Raw genomic sequence first — 21,762 nt, 5'->3', positions numbered from 1 at the left:
GTCATAAATTAACTAACAAAAAAAACCAAATAATTAAACAAATATACTAAAAATATAATACAAAAATTGATTATTTAATTTAGATTTAATGAAATAACTAACTATATTTAATTTTATATTCTCTATGATATTAATTTATATTAATTTACTATTTCTCTTACTTAAATAAACCTATTTATATTAATATATTTACTTAATGATAATACAAAATTAAAAGAATAAAATCCCAATATCATTTTTTAATATACGTGTTCCTTTTAAATTGTTTATTTATTTATTTTAGACATTTATCTTGAAAAACAAAATTAATATAAAATTTTGGGTAATTGTTTAATTTTTACTAAGCAGATAACTTATTCAAAAGATTTTTGAATGAATTATTAAAATCAAGAGTATTAAATTTAAACTTCTTTTTTTAAGTAAATGTAATATGTTTACTTTATATTAATTATTTGTTTAAATTATCAATATATTAAATGATATTTGATAATTTTACATGCAAGTTACTTTTAAAAAAATAATATTTTTTATAAATAGATATAAACTTCACACAAATTATCACAAAATAACAAAAAATGAGTAAACAAACAAAACTTAAATTTAAATAAAATCAATCAAATGCCTAAATAATATTAGAAGCAATTGTAATATTGAAAATAAAGTGTAACTAACTGACACCAATTTTAAAAAAATAATATTTCCTTATAAAAGAAAGTAACTAACCATATAAAAATACTTTACAAAATAATAAATAAAATAAATGAGTAGTTTAAGCAAATATAAAATTATTTAATAAATAAGTTATTTTAACATATAATTAGGAGGGAGATTAAGCTCATTTTAAAATTATTAAATTATTTTAATTATTTAAATTAAAGAATTATTTAGTATTTATTTATTTATTTATTATTATTTTTTCTTAATTATTTAAATATAAGTGTTTGTTTTATTTTTAATTTTGAGATTAATTTTTTAGTAACTTTTTCACTGTTTTTTAGTCATTAATTATATATTTATTTTAATTAATATGATATCTTTTTTATCATAGATATTTATCTATCACCAGCTAATAATTTATTAATCGATTTTTAAATTTCTATTGTCTTTTTTTTCAATTCCATTTATGTTTTATAATTATTTCAAAAGACATTCAATCTTCATTTTTATTCAACATAATTTTTATTATTTTGGGATACAGCTGAATTGACAACTGAGGATCTATTGCTAACATCTCCTACTCGTTTACCATTTTCCCATATTCCTTCTTTAACATGTCCACTGCTCATATGGAATTACCCTTTTCCATGCTATTTATCTGCCTTCCATTCACCGACATATTTTCTGCCATCATTGAATGATAGGACTCCAAATCCTTATTTTTAGTCTTTATAAAACTCACCAGAATACTTTCTACCATCAGGCCATTCAAAAACTCCCTTTCCATGTCTTTTATTTTCAAGCCATTCTCCCTCATACTATTTACCATCGTTCCATCTATATTTTCCATTACCTTCAATATTATTTGATTTAAAATCTCCTTCATAAGAAGATCCATCAGCCCATGTAAATCTTCCTGTGCCATTCTTTTTACCTTCTTTATATTTACCTTCATAAACTGATCCATCGGGCCATCTTTCAATACCATCACCTTCTTGCAAATCATTTATCCAAGTTCCTTCGTAAGTTGCTCCATCTAAATGAGTGTAAACACCATATCCGTGCGCTTTATCATCCTTTTCATTTAAATTAGAAAAGATTAAAATCCCTTAATTAAATTTTATTCAAATTCTATATTTTAAATAATTCTATCGAAAGTTACCTTCCAATCTCCCTCATAAATCTCTCCATTAGCATGAACCAATCTTCCTCTTCCATTAGCTTTATTATTTTTGAAGTATCCTTCAAATTTTGATCCATCTTGCCATGTCATTATTCCTTTTCCATATCTCACATCACCTATCCACTCACCAAAATAAATAGCACCGTTTTCTAATTCTGTAGAACCTCTAAATTCTTTTAAGTGACTATTAGGATCATCTTAATCATCAAATCCGTAAAAAAAAGGAGCAATATTTCTAGAATTAAAATTTAGTATAGTTGAGCTATATGTTGTAAGTTATTCGTTAACCTTTTCATTATATTTTCTCTTTTTTATTTAATTAACCCTCCTTCTAGCTAAAAATCCTCTAATAAAGGCCTAAATTAAAACTATTTCCTTGCTCATTTGTTATATTATCAAAAAGTGCTTATCTTTCAATTCTATTTAATATGCTTTATTCGACCCTATAATAGATTCGAATTCTGTGGTATTGCTTTCCCTCAAGCAACTACAATTATTTCCCATGATGGATGAGATATAAAGCTCAACAATAATTTCAAATATTTTAGTCTAATGATGTAATCTATACAAAATATTTTCTTTAATGTTTTCAAAGCTTTAATTACTTTTAATTGAGTCGTTGAAACTTTATTATTAAAAACAAACTTAATTTCTAAATTTCTAATATTTGTATGAACTTTAAAATTTTGCAGATAATTATTGATTGATTGTTAGCTAACATTTGCTAGTCAGTCTATCTATTAAATTGCAATCTTTCTTTTATAAAAGCAATTCCATTCTAGTACTATGAAATCAAACCATTTATCTTAAATTTATTTTACATTTAAACCTCTTTTTCAAAAACATAACAAAACGCAATCAACAATATTTAAGATAGAAAATACATTTTTTAATGAATAATTTTTGAATTAAACTAATTTTTTTTAATAAAATATTTTTTAAGTTTACTTAAAAATAATTATTTTACAAATATTAAATAAATACTAATAAAAAATACTTTCTAAATTTTCATTTAACTAATATTAGAGTGCAAATACAACATAAAGGTTTCTATGAAAAGACACTTTGGCCGAGTGGTTAAGGCGGCGGCCTGCTAAGCCGTTTCCCTCTGGGAGCGTGAGTTCAATTCTCACAGGTGTCGAATCTTTTTTTTTTTTATTAAAAAATATATTTAGTAAATTTTTTGATTTAATTGAACTAAGTGTGGAGAATATAAATTTCATGAAAGACACTTTGGCCGAGTGGTTAAGGCGGCGGCCTGCTAAGCCGTTTCCCTCTGGGAGCGTGAGTTCAATTCTCACAGGTGTCGAATCTTTTTATTTTTGATTAATTCTTAATAAAATACAAAATCTTTTGTTAATTAAAAAATATGAAAATTCGTTTTAGAAAATAGTAAGAAGCTAAATAGTATTAATGAAAACAACTTATTTAATATAATTAATACCTAATCCAAATTTAATTTAAAATCAAATACAATTTATTTCTTTCCAAATTGATATTTCGAAAATATTAAGTCTTTTTAATCTATTTCACTCATTTTAATAAAATAAAAGTTTAAAACCTAAATCTATACAAATTACAAAATAAATTATAAAGTTTTAAATAAAAAATTCAAGATAAACTGTAAATAGTATGTACCATCACAAATTAATGAATGAAGATCAATTTGTTGTATTCGCTCAAAAATAGAGTTAAAATTTCTATTAATAGTTTAATATTTCTACAAATTTATTTTTAAGATGTTAATAAAATTTTGATTACCTAAAGAAGATATGTTTTTCTTTAGTAAAAAAGAATTAAAATACTTAAAATAATTTATTCTTTGAAATTTTTAAAAGATATTCATGAAATGTTTTCAAAAATATTCAAGAAATGTTTTGATTGGTTATTGATTAGTTAATAACTAAAACAATCATATTTATATTCAATACATATCTAAGAAATCAGCTATTTTAAAATTTTTAAAAATTCCATCTTTAAATAGAACAACTATTAAGAATTCTTTTCAATAGATAAATTTATCAAAATAATAAACTTTATTCCATAAATTTTAATCTACGTTAAATTAAAAATTAAATCAATTTATGAAAGTTTTTATTAAAAATTATCATAATTTAAAGTCTTCAAATATTGAGAAGTGATATATTTTAATAATTATTCTCTAAAGTAAATATTTTGATTAAATTAAAAACCTAATTAATAATATTAATATAAAATATATTTATACCTAAAATAAAATGTTTGTTTGAACAAAATCCACCATAAAACGAATTTAATTTATATTTAGAAACAAATAAATCAACTTTAGCTTTGCTATCTCACTTATTTAATCGTTTTTAAATAAATTTTTTTTAATAATATTTTCAAAAATGATGTTAATTTGATATAAAAATAATGAAATGTATTATTTAATTTTAAATACTTAAACTCATTTCATTATAAAATTTTAAAACAAAAAATAAAAGTTATCATAAATGTAATACTATTTTTTAAAGAAAAAAAATATTTATAAATTAAATTAAATACAATATAATTTGTATATCTAAGCAATCTCAATTTGAAAATTAATCTATAAAATAAATAATTGATTGAGTAATAAATAATTTGGTTTTAGAAATTTAAGGATATTAATTTCAAACTAAAATAGATTTTTTATATCTAGAATTAATAAATTTATTTTATTTAACAATTCATTTAAAATTTGAAAATTTAATTTATTGCCTAATCTAAGGATAACTAATTTCACAAAAATTTCTTTTAGATAGTTTATTTGATTGTTTGTAAAAATTTAAATTATTTTAAACTTCTTTAGGTTTTTCAATTCATATTTTACTTAAATTATTATGTATTTATTGGGATCTTATGATGACTGATAAAAACGTGAATGGAAAATTATGAACTTAAACGGTTAAATCTATCAGATTTTATATTTAAAATATAAAATCTTACATATTGGATTCGTTTTGTAAATAACATAATCTAAACAAAAAAATATGCAATAACACTCCAAGAAAGCAACTATTACAGTAAATCCTTTAAAAGGTTATATTTGAATAAAAGAAATAAGTATGAGTATTTGCGTTTAGTGGAGAATTGTATTCATATCTTAAAATTCATTTGATGTATTTTTTATTTCTACTAAATAACAAATCTCAACAAATTTACGAAAGTTAAGCAAAAATTTCTATTTAAAAAGTGTCATTTACGAATATCAATAGTAGTAGTACGGCCTTGTGGCGCAATGGTAGCGCAGTGGATTTCGGCTCCAAAGGTTTAGGGTTCGAGTCCCTACGGGGTCGTAATTTTTTGAAAAATAAAAGATTGATTAACCAAATTCTAAAAATTAAAACAGAAAGAAATTAAAATTAAAAAAAATGCATAAATATTCTGTTAAGTAATAATGTTTTTTTTATGTTTAGAATACATTATAAATTATATACATATATATATTTGCAGTTAATTAATGTAATTAAGAATTCAACATAGGCATTTTATCTTTTATTTTTGCTTGAGAAATTAATAAATTAATAATATAATATTTGGAAGGAAATCTAATTAGAATTTTAATTTATGAGAAAAGTTGATTTATTTTTATATTTATGAGTGAATGATTAATGATTAAGGAATGAGTTAGTGATTAAATTATTTAGTTAGTAAGAGAGTGGATTAATGAATGAATTAGATGATTATTTTCAGCTGTTTTAAAGAGTATCATGGTGTTAAATTTTTGAGAGGATCTATCTAATTTTGATATCATTTGAATTTTCTTACTATTTTAATATAATAAATAATTATTTCAACAAAATTTGACAAAAATAAAAATCTTTACTTCGTAATTGTTTATTGACCCGAAGTTCTCATTTTAAGGAGTGTAAGAAATATTTTTTGTATCATTGCTTTAGTAAGTATTTAAATGAATTCCTACTTGATTTAAGATAAGAGAATCCTATTTCAGCACTTCGATGTTTTCATGCAAGTTTTTAGCTCTTTTTAAAATGTTGTGGTATGGATTTGACTTTAGCGATTTATTTTCATTTCCTCTTTTTGTAGAGTTAATTCCTATAATTTTTTTTTAAAAATAAAAATAAAAATGTCTTTTGAATATTATTATTTGTTAATTGAGCTTACCTGAAGCATTACTTGAAGATCTAGGTCTGTAGACGTGGTAATTTTAAGAAGTATTTCCATCGAAATTCCCATTTTAATGATTATCTAAAATGAAATCTGTCTCATTATTGCTGCTAACTCCACTTCTACTGTTGGCTCTGGAATTTTTACAGCTTAATTTATCCCTAATACCTATCCTCTATCTTGATATTTCATTCTGTAATAAAATGTCTTTTAAAACAGCTTCTATTTCATTATTTTATTTTTTAAGCTCTTTATTTTTGCTTACTAAACTTTTAACTATTTTCTCTATATTTTTCAAAAATAATAATTAATTCCACCCACCATATTTATCATTAAATTGTTTACTATATTTAGTTTTATCAGTTGATTTTATGTTTTCTTTATCTGCATAAGCATTTTCTTTTGTTTAGTCGCAATCAGAATTACCTAAATCCTATTTTATATTTATTTATTTTAATCAAAAATAATGAGAAGAGATAAAAATAATAATAAGAACCTACCTAGTTTTTGCTTAGTTAGGATTTTAATTGACGAAAAGCTTTCCATATATTTTCATTATCTTATTATAGTTTTTAGTTAATTTAAGCTTAAACAATTTAATTTTTTTGCATTTCACTTATCATAACCTTCAGCTCAGTAATTTCTTTCAAACAGTCACAGTTTTTCTATAATTTTTTATCACTAACTAAATTATTTTAAGTGTGTTTATTGCTCAAATCTGTACTATTATTTTCTAATAAAAATAAAAAATTTAACAAATATTTCTTTGAAAGCTATTTTAGAATATTTACATATTAATTAGTCATGGCTAGTATTTAATTCTAATTTAGAGCCTTCTATTTTCCAGTCAAGTAGGTCTTTAAATTAAGTTTGATAATTATTTTCATTATTAAAAATAAGCTGGTGACTGCTAGTACTAGGAAGAGATTGCTTTTGTTTTTAATTATTTTGGAATGTTTGTGAAACTCCGTTAGAATTAGAAGTTTCTTGTGGAATAATGCTTTGATCACAATTTTGAGAGATATCCTAATAAATTAAATATAAATTAATTTATAAAATCAATAAAAATTAATAATTTGGCAAGTAAATTTTTTAATCAAATTTAACAGAAAAATATTTGTTTGTTTATTTATTAAAATCGAGTTTTAATTTAATTTACATATTCTTCTTGTTTCTTTGTAAATAGAGAAAATGGTTTTGATTTATTGTTCATACTATTACTATTCAAGTCATTTAAGCATTTAGTTGAAATGTGGTAATTATCAACGTTTCTGAGGTGCTACTATCCTTCTTAATCAAGCTCTTTTGTAGTACTTAGATTATCTGATTAAGTGGGTAACTTGTTCTCAACATTGTAGAACTACTACTAATGATCAGTAGGTAGCTTTATTTCTGATCGCATAGTTCCCTAACGAGATTGTGCGATTGGATCTGTATTCTCTTAATTCCTAAAGAGTAAACTTTAGTGATTAGGCTGTAAAGTATACTCAAAACTATAGAGATCTTTTGATATACATTTTTAAGGAACTGAACAATAGTTGTTTTTGTTCACATAATTGTTATTCAATTTTGGTGTGATGGAAGAATTTTATAAATAATTTCTATTGCCTACCATTATTGTGGTATCCTTTAATACGTTTGAGTCTTTTGTTTTGATTGTATTCTAAAGCTATAAAACATTTTTTTCGCATTAAACAGCATTTGATAATTTTTTTGCAGAGTTATTGCTACTGTTATTGTTAATATTATTATGGGTATGAAAGAGCATTTAGTTACTTTAATTCCCAAAAGGATTTTATGCTGAAGTGTATATTGAGCTTGAATCATTAATAGTAGAACAGGCGAGAGTACTAATAGGTTAATTAATCTAGCTGCTTATATTATTTTAGTAATACTAGTTGCTTAAATTATTTTAGTAATTCTTAGCTGAATTTATACTCATATTATTGTGGTTATTGTTATTGTTACCTGTAGAGGATTGAACATTATTACTAGTGTTATTGTTAGTCAAGCTTGAGTTTCTCTCTTTTGATTTTGAAAATTACTTCTTTATCACTTTTTACTAGGGAGTGTCTTAACTGTTGCAATTATTGATTCTCTTAACTTATGGATTTCCAGTTAATTAACTATTCTACTAATGATAACTCAACGATCCTGCACTTCCTTGATTGCTTTGCATACCACTTGAGTATTATCTATGAAAAAAGTTTTCTCTTTAATTATCTAATGGATTTGATTCCTCAGTAACTTTTTGGATGGTTTCAAAAGTTTAAGGAGCATCCATAACTTTCCCTGCGCTCTAAATCATTTTTATAAATATATTTTAATTATTTTTTTTGTTTTGTTTGTAGTTTAATTTAGTTTGCAGTAATTATTGTGAAGGGTTTTTTAATTATATTGTTTTTTTTCTTCTTTTCTTTCTTGATTTGTTTTCTATTAGTTTTCATAAAATCCCAAACAGATAGTTTCTGTTGAGTTAGTTTTTTCTTATAATACAAATATGTTTAATAAATGTTTAATAATATGCATTAATCTTACATGAAATACTTTTTATTCAAACTAGAAATTTTTTAAATATAACCAGGTTAAACTTTGTAAGTTAAATAAAACCTAATAAATAAATATCTTAACTCTGAAAATAAAAATAAAAATGTATTATTAAAATCTATTGTAAATTATAATTTAATTTTTACGATTAAGCCATATATATTTATGAGGATTATTAATTTTAATATATATTAATTCAAATAATATTTTTCCTTTTCAAAATAAATTTCATATATTTTGATTTTTTTCTATTCCGTAAAATCGATTTTGACAAAATTAAAATCAGATTAAATAAATTTAAAAATTATGAAAAATCTATTTTGACATAGTTAAAATAATTTTAGATTTAAAAATATGAACACTAAGATAGATATACTGATCATATGTTTATCTGAATTTAGTTGAATATTAGGTAAAATGAAATTTGAAAACAAACATAAAAAGTTATTGAAATGAATTTTTGTGAATGAATGAATGCTTAAATTATTAATGCAAAAAAAGGAATAGATAAGGAAAAAAAGAAAAAAGATTTCTATTTAATATTAAAAATTAAGAAATATTAAAACTAAAATTGTGATTAATTAATATATAAATAAACAAATAAAGCACTAGCAAGTAAGTGAAGTACGCAACCAAGCATCTAAAGGATATTAATTTAGATTATGACAAATTCAAAAATAGAATAAGTTTTAATAGATAACAATTTCGAGATATGCAAAACACCAGAGGTATGTATTTATTATAACATGAATTAAATTATGCTCTTTTTTGTGCATCTTAGTGACAATTCAGCAATTATTTACAAAGTTCTGAATTTAAAAAATGCATCTAATTGTAATTTGTATTACTATATAATTAAGGGATAAAATAACTTGATGAAGTCAGTTTCTCTAGCACTTTTCAATACTATTGACCACTATGAAAAAATATAGCAGTATTGTAAAAAATATATCAAGCACTTGATAGAATAAAAGGTAAATTCCACATTTTAAATTCAAACATAGGCCTCTTTTATACAGAATTCAAAGAGATATCTATTTAAAATTTGATCTCATTTAAAATTATTAACAGGATAATAAAAATAAAGATAAAGCAATTTAAATTTGAAATAAAATAATATCAATATATCATTAGGGCCTATTTTAGTTTTGATTTTAAAATGAGATAGAATTATTTCTTAAATATTATTTAATTAAAGCTAAATTTATTTTATATCAACAGTTGCTCTCTAAGAAGCTTGAGGGATTTATTTAAAACGAAAGATGGGTAGCAGACTACTTCACAAATCCAACTTTAAAATGCTTTGAAAGAGTAAATATAACAAATATTTAGTTTAAAAATTAAGGATTTTTTTGGATTGCATTATAAAAACAATCAATTAATGAGAAAAATGAAAGATACTCTGAGTTGAAATTATATAGAATAAACAAATACTATAATTGATTGTTTCGAATAAAAATATTTGTGGACAAAAATTTTAATCCTCAATATTTCTAAAGAATTTTAACAAGAAAAAAATACCAAAATTTAACAACATACTAAATTTATGAAATATTTGTTTTCTATTAATGAAAAATAAACTCTTTTAGGAGATTGTGAAATAAATAAACAAATTATGGATTAGATTCTATTATTAATTGACAGAATTTGTTTTTAAATTATTCACTTTTCTATTTTACCAGTGAGCATAAATAAATTATTAAAGGAATATCCTGAAAAAAAATAAAATCGTCAATTAAAGTTTTTCAAGTTTTAACCAAAAAATTCTATTTTTATTTTGTTTTGTTTTTGCACTATAACCAGCATACACATTTTTTTTTGAAATTTTCATTTAATTAATTACATAAATTTAAGTATTTTTGAATTTTAGCTTTATTTTGATATTTTGCAAACATCTCCAAAATTTTTGAACATTGAAATAAAGATACTTTTCAATACAATAATAAATAAATAAATAAATAAACTAAATATCCTTTTTTAAAAAATATAGCTTAACCTTGAATTGTTGTCTCTTATCTTTAAGACTAAGATTACTATTTTTACAATCAGCTAGGAGCACTAATTCTTGAAATCGACAATCTACAACAATGGCTTTGATCATGGTATCATAAACCTCTATTAGCCTGACTAAAAGCATTATGACGTTTTTAGACATAAAAATTCCCCTATATTACCAATGTTAGACTAAGCTCTAATTTCAGATGTAAATAGAATTTCATTAATAAATTATCAACGTGTCTAAAAAAATTTTTAAATATTTGTGTAAAAATTAAATTTTGAGTTTTGAGTTTTGGAGGGGGTCTCCTTAAGCAACAAAATTATCAAGATTATTTTTTATTTATTTAGCTAAATATAATTTAAATAAATAGATTTTAGGGGATTTAAAGGACTAACCTAATGGTGCTACTCTAAAAGATGATTAACATGCCAATCATTATGTAAAAATAATTTAATTCTATACTAATTATTTAATCGTTAGTTAATAATATTTACTTACTTATTTACATATGGATATATAAGTTATCAAAAAATTTTATTTTAATTTAATAAATTAATTATTTTTGTTATTATTTGATATTGTTTCATGATCTTCATAGAAACTTTCATATCTTTAACAGTAAATATATGGAGTCACTGAATCACCACAGATTCCAGGATAGAAAAGACACTCCTTCCATAGAAAGCACAAGAAGTCTCTTTCTGATACATTTAATCCATTCTAAATTAGGGTGCCTAACGATTTCCTCGATTTGTTTAAAGGATCAAACGATTTCTCTAACAATAGTTAATTTTTGAGCTTAATTAATCACCACTAAAGTAACTCATCAAGCACAGGAATTAATAGTGATTTATCTAATCATCACCATGATCCTACATAAAACATTGAAAGTACTTCACGCAGATTAAAATATTAAAACTATATCGATGAGACAGAAGAGACACTTAATGTAGCTATCAATAACACCTAGCTATCCAAATTTAATCCCAAAGCAAATGAGAACAGCTCATCTCCTAACTCATACAATCTATCACATCAATTAAACCCAGAATAGCCTACATAATTTACTAATAATGCTAACTCAAATCAACTTTTGAATCCCGAAAAATCAAATGAGGAAAATCAGCAAACACTTAATTTAAATAATTAAATGAATGGATTTTAACAAAGCTATCTATAAAATAACATACCTTAAACATAATAACTAAATAGTTTATCTAACACCAATGCTAAATAAGATACATTAAATACTTAAAATTTAGCTTAAAGCAATAACTAATCCAACCTAAACACAAGTGGTTAGTAACAAAATAATTTAGCTCAAAATAACTTAAGTAGCAATACAACTTCCTTATAAACAAAAATAGCTGTAAATTAAGGAGAAAGCTTAGCTATTAGCTCACAAAGCAGTAATGAAAGCCTTAATTCCAATCAAGTAAACAATTAGGGTATGTAAGATAGTCAAATATCTTAACAATAACAAATTTAAGCTTCTTAAACTTCAAACTAGCAACAAGCTTCAATTTAACAAAGTTCAAATACTCCCAATCTACTCTCAACTCCATCAATAGATTTTATTTAATTTACTCACCCCATACCAAATATGGTTCCTATCCCTACTGTTTCAACTCCAAATCTGCTCACCCCTCCTTTCATGCCTCCCCCAGCTACTATTAACTTATTAAATCCCTCATTTGACTAACTCCAAAAACTACCTGCTAACTAGCTCACAAAATCAATGAGTTATTCTATAACTTCTACTACACCTTAGTTGCAATAGCAAAATACTCAGCAGCAATAATAATAGATTCAATAAAATACCTCATAATCATAATAGTAGTAGCAATAGCAAGCTTAAGGTTCTCAAATAAGTGCTAATGCAATTCATGAAAATTTAAGAAGGTATATGGGAAGTTTGAAGTTTTTCGATGAAAATAAGAATTATGGATTTATTGTTATGGATGACGACAACAGAGATATTTTTGTGCACTACGATGATCTTTAGAAGGCAGGTATTACAAAAGAGTTCTTAAAGAGTTCAAAACAAGGAAATGTAATTCGCTTTTCCTTTTCGTGCATGCAGTACATAGGAAAATACAAATAGTCTAAAAAGGCTGTTGAACTTCAGGTTATGCCTTACAATCCAGCTTTAAGCGCTTTAAGAAGATAATAATTCAGCTATATTTCAGCCAATCCCTAGAACACATCAAATAATAACTAATCTAATAACAATAGCAACCTTTGAACACCCCATCCAAATTTTAAACAATACCAGCAACTCAATAATTAATTGAAAATGAAGGTATTGTAAATTTTGATTTAATAAACATCAAATAAATAAAACCACTTATATAAACAAACAAACATTTATATATAATTATCCAAAAAACATCAAATATCAAATCAAATACAATGTCTCATTATATATTAATAAATACAAAACACTAAACTAGTCAAAAGTTAGCTGCTTCTCATTGATAATTGTTATTATTTCTTTCAAAATTAATGAAGGAAAATAAAAAATACATTAACAGCACATTTAAAGCAACAAAAAACCAAACAACAACAACAACTTAAAAATATCTCAAACTGCTTTTTCAATAATAATAATAATTTTTTGAAAAGTTTTTAAAATGTACATTAATAATTTTAGCAAAAACAAGTGTAATTATTATGAGATAGTTAAATGATAAAGTCAAACACTACTACTTTAGTTATTATGAAAGAATAAGATGTATAACAAAATAAATAAATAAACAAACAAACTTCTAAGTGAATATATAAGATAAAATTATTTAAAATACTGACAAACTATTATATAGAAAAAGATTTTATATCAGTTAACTGCAAAAGTAGAAACTATCAATCAAACTAATATAAATTTGTATAATAACTATATTATTTACTTTTTATATAAATTAACTCTATCTAGACTAACGCTTCATTCTTATATAAATCTATAGTCATCTTCCTTTTATTCATTAATACACCAACAAACTAACTAACTAATTCCAAACATTTGATCAGATCATAATTGATAATAATAATAATAATAATAATAATAATCATAATAATCAACCAACAGTTTATTATCCCCCTATTAATTGTATTTACTTTATGTTTTATTATCTCTTTTTTTCAAGATAATTAATTCTGTCTAAACATAAAAAATCATTTTTAAGTTTTGAAATAAGTTTTTTTAAATTCAATTTAAATAAAATTTAAACTTAAAAAAAATAATTTATTTTTGTCTCTAATTTACTTGTTGAGAAAATGCAAAGCTAGCAAAATCAACATGCAATTTTTTATAGCTTTAATTATAAATAAATAAATATTAAATAGAATAAAAATACTGAAAGAACATATTTTTTGAATAATTATAAATCCATTTTAAACATTTTTCTGCAATAAAAACTATAAATACAACAAATTATATGAATATTAAAATTCTTAAAATATAATTTTTTTATTATAAACAAATAAATTGATTTATCACTCTATGTGATCCATTTCTTATATAGCCTAAAGGAATGAACTGCATGATACTTTATTATCTGTACTATTTTCCTATATTATTATTTAATACATTTTAATGTTAAATCAATTAATAGAGATAAATTTTTACTATTTCTTGAGCACGTTTAAAGATACCTTCAAACTTACCAATTTTATATTTGTAACCAATTTTTTCAAAAATATCTTTAATCTTATAAAAATTATATAATAAATTTAAATTTTGATTAATTTCTTTATTTTTTTAAATAAGAAAAATAAAATACTTCATATTTATGTCTTTTTATTTTAAAATCATCTTATTCAACACCCATGTAATCGTACTTTTTAGGGAATAAAAGATTTACAGCAGGCTTTTCATCACCATAATTCTATTAATAATAATATATTTTAGCAAATGGTTAGTTAATTAGTTAATTATTACATTAGGATCAGCTATTGATTTCATTAATGGCTTTTAAATATCGTTTCTGATTGTAGGTACACCAAACACTCTATTTTCATCTCCATCTTTAGTAATATTTCTAAATCCAAATCTATTGGTTTTACCTAAATCTTTATCTGTTTAAACTTCTTTCAAAGTTGCTTCACCAGAAATGCACTTACCTTTTTATATTATACTTTGAAATTCAATTTTATAAATTAAATTAGTCAACCTGCATTCCACTCATCTGGACCTCCTAAACGAGCACCAAAAACCATGTCTGGATTGTTTTTGGCATTAGTTTAACCTAAGTTCTTAGGTAAACCTAAATGATCCTCCTTAAAGTTTCTAAAGTCTTCTTATTTCTTTTAGACAATAGTAGTTTTAGGGAATCTTTATTAAAAAAAGAATTATTCTATCTATATATACTCTTATGTTAACAAAATTACTAATCTTATAAAGCTTCTTAGTTAAGACAATAGACAACTTCATTTGAAGCTATCTTATCAGTCTTACCAAAACGATGCTATTAAGGATCAACTTTCCAATTATAATTTCTATTTTTTTGCTCTCCTGCCTCATAATTACCATGTGAACGTACATATTAATCATGAGCAGCCTAATCATTAACTGCAGGCTTTTAAGGGAACATAACTTCTTTTGCAGTATTCTCGCTATTTATAGTAGCTACACCAAATTTAAAATTATCTTAATGAACTTCCTATGGGAATTCATAGTTTCTTTCCATCCTTTTGCCTAAAGGTTCTCTAAAATATTTGAAAAAGGAATGAGTGAACAAATAAATTAGCAAATGAAACATAAATTTATCTAAATTTAAATAATTTAATGCTTTTTACACTTATCTTGAATGATATTTTGCTTCTTTGATTTCGTTTATCATTTGCTTAATACCATCTGTCTTACCACTATCCATGACTTATTAAACCTATTTAAAAATTAAAGCATAAATTACATTAAATTCAAATTGCAAAAGCAATAATTTTTCTCAAGAGAGTTTATCTTGCTTTAGTCAACAAAATTTACATGGTCTGATCCTTCTATTTTTTTTCCATAAACAAATGTCTCTGGTGGTTTTTAATCATCGTAAATGCCATAATGCAACTTTTGATATTATTTGAGTAACACTAAATTAAATTTTTAAGATCAATTTAAATAGTATATACTATTGTTGATCCAGGTTGGTTTTTGTAAGATTTTCTGTACTTTTTAATATGTTCCGGAGTACCAGGATTCTTTTTTTAAATGAGTAAATGTAAATAATACAGATAAAATGATCTTTTTAATTTACTAAATTCTCTTTAGGTTTAATGCAATTCATTGCAGATTCATCAGGTAATTTAGTGCTAGCACCAGCCTATTTTTAGATTTAAAAATATATGTAATCAACTACTAAGCTTATTATTTATAACTATTTTAAGTATTTTATTACAGTCTTAAATCCTGGAAATAAATCTTTTGTTCTATTTGCGGCCATTTTAATGTTTATCTTATATTTGATTATTTTATGTAGTGGTGATTATTTGTATGAAGTTTAATTTATGAATCTATTAAATTTAAAGATAATAAAATTCTTTTTGACTTTATATTTGTTAACTTATCAATTAATTAATTAATTATCAGCAAGCAAATTGACTTTAAAAAATTGAATTTTCATCAAGTAGTTTCAAATAATTTAGATAAGTATCTATCTTCTGAATTTAATGATTACTAATAATCGATTATAGCTGATTAAATTCCAAGTCAGTTAATAAGAAAAACCTATTCCTATCTTTGTTTGTATGGAGATCAATCAGAGCTGCTTATAAAAATTAAATATTTTCGATTGTTTAATCATGCTTTAATCTCCAAAATTATATTTTTGAATTGCTCATTTTCAAAGCTAACTAAATAAAAACATAATTTTTATTTTAATTTTAATAAATTTTTTTAAACTATTTTATTTCAAAAAAAATTATTTTTGGTAATTAAATAGTAACAATAATTCATAATTCATATTGATTAATAATACACCTTAAAAAAGTAAGACACATTACATGGAATTCAAAAATATATAATTTTATTAGTCTTTAATAAATAAAAATAACTAACTAACTAACATATTATATGTGCGTTAATAATTATTAAATTATTTATTAAAGTTATTTACAAAGAAACATAGAATATATATTTTTTTTTTAAACTATAAATTTTATTTAACTTAATTTGTAAAGAAAGTTAATTAAATGAACAGTGAAGATCTTTAATTAATAAGGGGAGTAGGATTTTTAAAGGAATTAAGTATATTCGCTTAATTAGAAGAAAAAATCTTAAAAACAATATGGCCATTATGTTCATTTTTAAAATGTGAAAGAGGATAAAATGTTTATCAAGAAGGCTAGATAGCTACTCACATTTACCTAATAAAGGAGGGTGAAGTTTCCGTAAGCATTTTTTATCTATTTAATATTATAAAAAACGCTTAAAGATATCTAGGCTTTTAGAGAATGATACCAAAAATACAGAAAAAACTTAAAATTTACCAGAGAGAATTATTAGAAAAAATTTGATTTGGTAGAGCGAGCTAGCTTAAAAGAAAAAAGAGAAGGTAGTCATAGCAAAATTAGGAGAAAATTAATACTTTGGAGAGTTAGAATTGCTTACAAGTAACATAAATATGAGATATACACGGGCTACTTGTGAAAGCTAAACAATATTGTATTCTATTTCTAAAAAGGTTATAACAAAAATAAATAGTTCTACTTTGAAAAAAAATAAATTTTTTTTTAGTAATTAATAGCTATTCTTGCCTAGATTGGTTTATAATCACAAATTTCTGAGATTTTTCAATTAAGAACAACCATTTACGATGAATAAACTCAAAAAATAATAGATGGAAGGAACAAAAGAAGAAAAATTTAAAAATGTGATGAAAAAATTGAGGTTTGACAATAACTTTTATTTTAATTTAGCTATGTTAATTATCAAATAATTTGTTAATAAATAGTTAGATGTAAAAAACAAAGAAGGGATAAAAATTAATTTTAACAAACTGAGAATGTTCTCATAGAAATGCTAGTTCATTAAAGAGCATATGGAAAAATTGTAAAGCAAAACAAAAGCTCAGTAAGAGCATTAATCTTAGCAAAACCTTAATACCTAAGTAATTTGGCAAGAAGATAAGGATAATAAGGAACCTGAAACATTTATAAGCAGTAAACATGTTAGTTAGATGATAAAATTCTTTAAAGGATATGTAATTTTTTATTATATTAAATAAAATTGATTGATTTATTTTAATCAAGAATTTTGGAGGAGTTTAAAATTTAGAGTAGTAATTCATTTTAGATATTTTAAATAAAACGAAAAATCATCACTTAGTAAGACTGCAATAGCTATGGAAAGTTTTAAAAGAAGGAAAACCAAGTTTAAGATAATCTATGGGATTAGAAGATAATATCACAACTTCTACTCATGATAATACTCACACTTTTTCTGATTAAAACGACTTAGACGAAAAACGAAAAAATTTGCTTTCCTTTATGAAAAAGAGAAATATTTTATCAAAATAATTTACAATAAACAGTTAAGATAATAAATCAGTAAGCGCATATTCATAATAATTTAGAAACACTAGTTAAACTTGTGATAAGAATACACAGTTTGATGAAGTAATAAGCGATGATAACTTTTATGAAAAAGAAAGATATAATTCTATATTCTAAAATACTTAATCTTCATAAACACAATTTTAAAGTAGAAGAGGTTCTTCTAATGTTTATTTAGAGAATTAAAAATATTTTGTTTCTTACTACAACTATGGAATTATGAATTAAAATAAAACAAATTTCTAAAATAATAAAAATATTACACAATCATCGATTAGCCATTCTAAATCATAGGATTTATATTTGAATAATACCAATTTGTTCACATCTCTAAACACAAGCAATAATAATAATATTTCTTTACCTTGGCTGCAACAGAAATATTCTAAACCCCATTTCGTAAAGATCTATCAAAAATCTAATGAATTAAAAGAATTTAACAAAAATATATTTATAAAACCTAAGCTTTAAATATATTCATGAATTAATAATATAAATAAATAAATTAATAATTCATCATAAAAATAAATTAATTATAATATTTATAAACTAATACTTATTTATTTTAATTAAAGAATATCTGTGGATTCATTTTCTTAACTCCCAATTATAAATTTAATCATTCAACAATTCAGATAAATAATTAATTTCAGAATTTTAAAAATATTTTAAAGTAAGAAGAAGGTTAACTAACATTTTATGTTTCTTTTAAAATTAAAAAATTTTTATCATAAGTTTATTTTATGTGTAAATAAATATAAACCAAGTTAAAAAACCTCCCTTGACACATAGGATATTTCATAATAATGATAAATTATCATTTTATTGAAAAAAAAAATATTTTATTAATTTATGTTTTTGTTTTTATTTTTTTTTATAAAATTATTCAATTTATTTTTTTTTCTTTAAATCAAAAAAGTTTTAATAAGCCTTTTTAAAATAAATATTTTCAATTTCAATAATTAATTTATAATCATCAAATATATTGATTGTATAAAGATATTTATTTCATTTTTAAATACAAAAATTATCATTTATTTTAAATTAATTGACTTAAATTCATTGGATAAGTAATTTTAATTGTACTAAGAATCTTGAATTTTAACAAAATTCTTAAAAATAAATAGATGGCTAGTGATAAACAATATATAGTTATAGGAGCTATAGCGGGATTTTTGTTGTGTTTATTTACTATGTAGACAATTCATAATTTTAATATGAATTCTGAAAAAGTAAAAAAAGTAGATCCTAAAGCATTAGCTTTTTAGAAATATTTTTCAGCTGTGATACCAGATGAGTGGGGTGGCGGTAAAGTAGACCCATATACTTATAATATAAATGATCCTGATCTAACTGAAGAAGAAATCGCAAAAAAGAAATAAGAAGAAGATTAGGAAACAAAAAACAAGGGAGTGAAGAAAATAAATGAATATGGTAAAGTTAATTAAATATTTGAAACATAAAAATAAATGCAAGTATTTAACTACCCATAAAATCAGAAAAGCATTACAATATTACAAGAACTGAATTAGGAAACTGTGGATGGATGGTCTTACATATGATTTCTGCTACTTATCCTCTAGAAGTTAATGAAGAATTTGTTGAAAAGACCAATCTATTCTTAAATTTATTGTAAATAAATATATTAAAATTTCAACAAGAATACAAGAGCTATCATAGCTTTTGGATCGATCATTAATATATAAACAAAAAACTTTTTTTAATCTATAAAATAATTTTTATTAAATTTTTTATTAATTTATTTAAGTGGTTAGTTCTATCCTTGTAAAGAATGTTCAGGACATTTCTTAAAAATGACAAGTAAATAATAATTTACTGGACGTACTAGATAAGATTTTATGGAGTACTTATGCGATTTACATAATTAAGTAAACTTAAGACTGGGGAAAAAAATATATGATTGCAAAACATATCCTATGGAAAAATGGGGAGGAAATTGTGGATGCTAATCTGGATCTGGTCCAGTAAATGAAGAAGGAAAATAGTGAAATATTTTTAAACCCAAATAATAAAGTTATATTTAAAAATATTTAAAGTTTTTTGTTAACTATTTATATATACAGTTTTGCATGCATATAAATATATATGATAAAATATTTAATATAAGTTAAGTAATTTTGTTACAAATAAAGAATTATAAGAATCAACAACATGATGATTTTTCATTATTTTTTTCCTTTTGATTATTATTTTATACATAGATTGTATTAGGGTTTTAAGATTTGGTATTATATTTTTCACTCTAATTTTATAAATTAATTTATTTTTAATTTTCTAAATCATCTTAGTTGCTTTAACCATTATTCTAATCTTAATTTCTACTTTAGCCAATATTTAGTTCTTTCTAATTATTAGCTTATATATTAGAGGAATTTTAACTTTAATTTTTATTTCTCTCAGATAAATTATTTTCAGATTCTGAATATAAAGATGCATAATTTTTACTTTGATTTTTAGAGTTAATGCTTGATTCAGTCATTTAATTACTTACTTTATTTAAAGTAAATACATTTAAGTTTTGAAATTGTTCATATGTAACAGTTGTAGCAATAAATTCTAAAAAAACTCCTTTAAATATATCATCAAATAGCTTTTTTTTAAGTAAATAATAAACAAATATCATTAAAAGATTTTTTGATTCAGAATAATTAATTTAACTGATTTACTTTTTGGATATTTATGTTATTATATGCACTTGTTTCAATATAATATTGTTTCTCAATAGTATTCATTTTTTCAAATAGTTTGTTTCTTCTATACTCAAAACTATTTTATGTAATATTTAAATATGTGAAAGAACTTGTAAATGAATAAATTGGATATATTTAATTAATGTAAGGTTAATTAAATAAGTTTTGAAAAATCTTAAATTTTACTCATTTAATTAGTCTTCACTTAATAGATCTTGCTTTGCTCCTACAAAATAAGTTAAAGGAGTAATTTAGTGATTATTGTCAGGTGCATAACTAAACTTATACCATTTTTTCACTTAATTTAGGCACTCAACTTCATTTTTGTAAAAACTATTTAATATTTATCATTAATAAAATATCAGATAAAAATTCAAAAGCTTTATATCTTACTATCTCAAATCAAAAACGATAATGATTGCAAGAGCATTTCTGTATAAATGTCTTGACAATGATTTCTAACTTTCTTTTCCAACCTAATCAGTCAGTAGTAAAACAAACATAATTACTAATAATTATAAATATATTCATATTAAATTACAGTATCAAAACATGATATCTATAGCGGTTTGTTTTTGATATCTTTTAAAGTTTATGAAATAAATGATTAATCGGCAATTCTTGTAATTTTTTTCTCTTAGCTTGAAATATCAATGTCTGGTTTACTATATTTCTGCAACAAAGATGTTTTGCCTGATCCTATTTTTTATTGATAATAGATATACTTAACTCGATTAGACGCAAAGATAATTTTACCTTCTTATCCTATAATAGCTACTTTGTTTAATTTATTATTGGAAGCTACGGTAATCATAACTAATAATTTTTATCTTCTATTATTATTGCTTTATTTATTTATTTATTTGGCTGAATTTGAAATATTTATTATATGTAATTATCAAATAATTTAATTACCTATTTATCAATATTAATCTTAAATTTTTTATAATTTTCATTTTTTTTTATAAGAGAATCTATTTAATTTTTATAAA

The 21,762-nt window shown here is 22.5% G+C and overlaps 7 protein-coding genes across 7 annotated transcripts; 3 read left to right on the top strand and 4 right to left on the bottom strand. All coding sequences in view use genetic code 6, as the record gives it.

The window, feature by feature from the left end:
• Window positions 1-670: 670 nt before the first annotated feature.
• On the bottom strand, window positions 671-2,530 carry TTHERM_00494340 (IQ calmodulin-binding motif protein). The gene is made up of 2 exons (XM_001023224.2): window positions 1,820-2,530; window positions 671-1,733 (listed from the first exon to the last, which is right to left on the bottom strand). Exons 1-2 carry the CDS (start codon window positions 2,342-2,344, stop codon window positions 1,158-1,160), a joined length of 1,101 nt encoding a protein of 366 aa, XP_001023224.1. The 5' UTR covers window positions 2,345-2,530; the 3' UTR covers window positions 671-1,157.
• A 3,002-nt stretch (window positions 2,531-5,532) lies between these two features.
• Window positions 5,533-8,279, bottom strand: TTHERM_00494300 (hypothetical protein; the record flags this gene model as incomplete). Its single annotated transcript, XM_001023223.2, has 7 exons — window positions 5,533-5,610; window positions 5,670-5,899; window positions 5,969-6,256; window positions 6,317-6,404; window positions 6,472-6,704; window positions 6,763-6,997; window positions 7,131-8,279. 7 exons carry the CDS (start codon window positions 8,277-8,279, stop codon window positions 5,533-5,535), a joined length of 2,301 nt encoding a protein of 766 aa, XP_001023223.2.
• Window positions 8,280-9,180: 901 nt separating this feature from the next.
• TTHERM_00494290 (cold-shock DNA-binding domain protein) lies at window positions 9,181-12,762 on the top strand (the record flags this gene model as incomplete). Its single annotated transcript, XM_001023222.1, has 6 exons — window positions 9,181-9,246; window positions 9,379-9,492; window positions 9,740-9,829; window positions 10,509-10,721; window positions 10,888-10,956; window positions 11,137-12,762. 6 exons carry the CDS (start codon window positions 9,181-9,183, stop codon window positions 12,760-12,762), a joined length of 2,178 nt encoding a protein of 725 aa, XP_001023222.1.
• A 1,247-nt stretch (window positions 12,763-14,009) lies between these two features.
• On the bottom strand, window positions 14,010-15,949 carry TTHERM_00494280 (hypothetical protein; the record flags this gene model as incomplete). The annotated part of the gene is made up of 11 exons (XM_001023221.3): window positions 14,010-14,084; window positions 14,143-14,223; window positions 14,297-14,401; window positions 14,455-14,636; window positions 14,687-14,847; window positions 14,904-15,221; window positions 15,312-15,400; window positions 15,499-15,576; window positions 15,639-15,707; window positions 15,764-15,829; window positions 15,905-15,949. 11 exons carry the CDS (start codon window positions 15,947-15,949, stop codon window positions 14,010-14,012), a joined length of 1,269 nt encoding a protein of 422 aa, XP_001023221.2.
• A 748-nt stretch (window positions 15,950-16,697) lies between these two features.
• On the top strand, window positions 16,698-18,542 carry TTHERM_00494270 (Erv1/Alr family protein; the record flags this gene model as incomplete). Its single annotated transcript, XM_001023220.2, has 4 exons — window positions 16,698-16,895; window positions 16,940-17,188; window positions 17,459-17,707; window positions 17,757-18,542. The coding sequence occupies 4 exons, from the start codon at window positions 16,698-16,700 to the stop codon at window positions 18,540-18,542; spliced, it is 1,482 nt and encodes a 493-aa protein (XP_001023220.2).
• A 644-nt stretch (window positions 18,543-19,186) lies between these two features.
• TTHERM_000494269 (Erv1/Alr family protein) lies at window positions 19,187-20,068 on the top strand (the record flags this gene model as incomplete). Its single annotated transcript, XM_012799621.1, has 3 exons — window positions 19,187-19,493; window positions 19,559-19,691; window positions 19,828-20,068. The coding sequence occupies 3 exons, from the start codon at window positions 19,187-19,189 to the stop codon at window positions 20,066-20,068; spliced, it is 681 nt and encodes a 226-aa protein (XP_012655075.1).
• A 155-nt stretch (window positions 20,069-20,223) lies between these two features.
• TTHERM_00494260 (Ras family protein) lies at window positions 20,224-21,584 on the bottom strand (the record flags this gene model as incomplete). Its single annotated transcript, XM_001023219.2, has 5 exons — window positions 20,224-20,670; window positions 20,747-20,846; window positions 20,957-21,103; window positions 21,164-21,246; window positions 21,312-21,584. 5 exons carry the CDS (start codon window positions 21,582-21,584, stop codon window positions 20,224-20,226), a joined length of 1,050 nt encoding a protein of 349 aa, XP_001023219.2.
• Window positions 21,585-21,762: the final 178 nt, after the last annotated feature.

This window comes from Tetrahymena thermophila, assembly GCF_000189635.1.
Source record: "Tetrahymena thermophila SB210 genomic scaffold scf_8254446, whole genome shotgun sequence".
Taxonomy (NCBI): domain Eukaryota; phylum Ciliophora; class Oligohymenophorea; order Hymenostomatida; family Tetrahymenidae; genus Tetrahymena; species Tetrahymena thermophila.
This window is presented reverse-complemented; position numbering and strand designations above follow the sequence as displayed.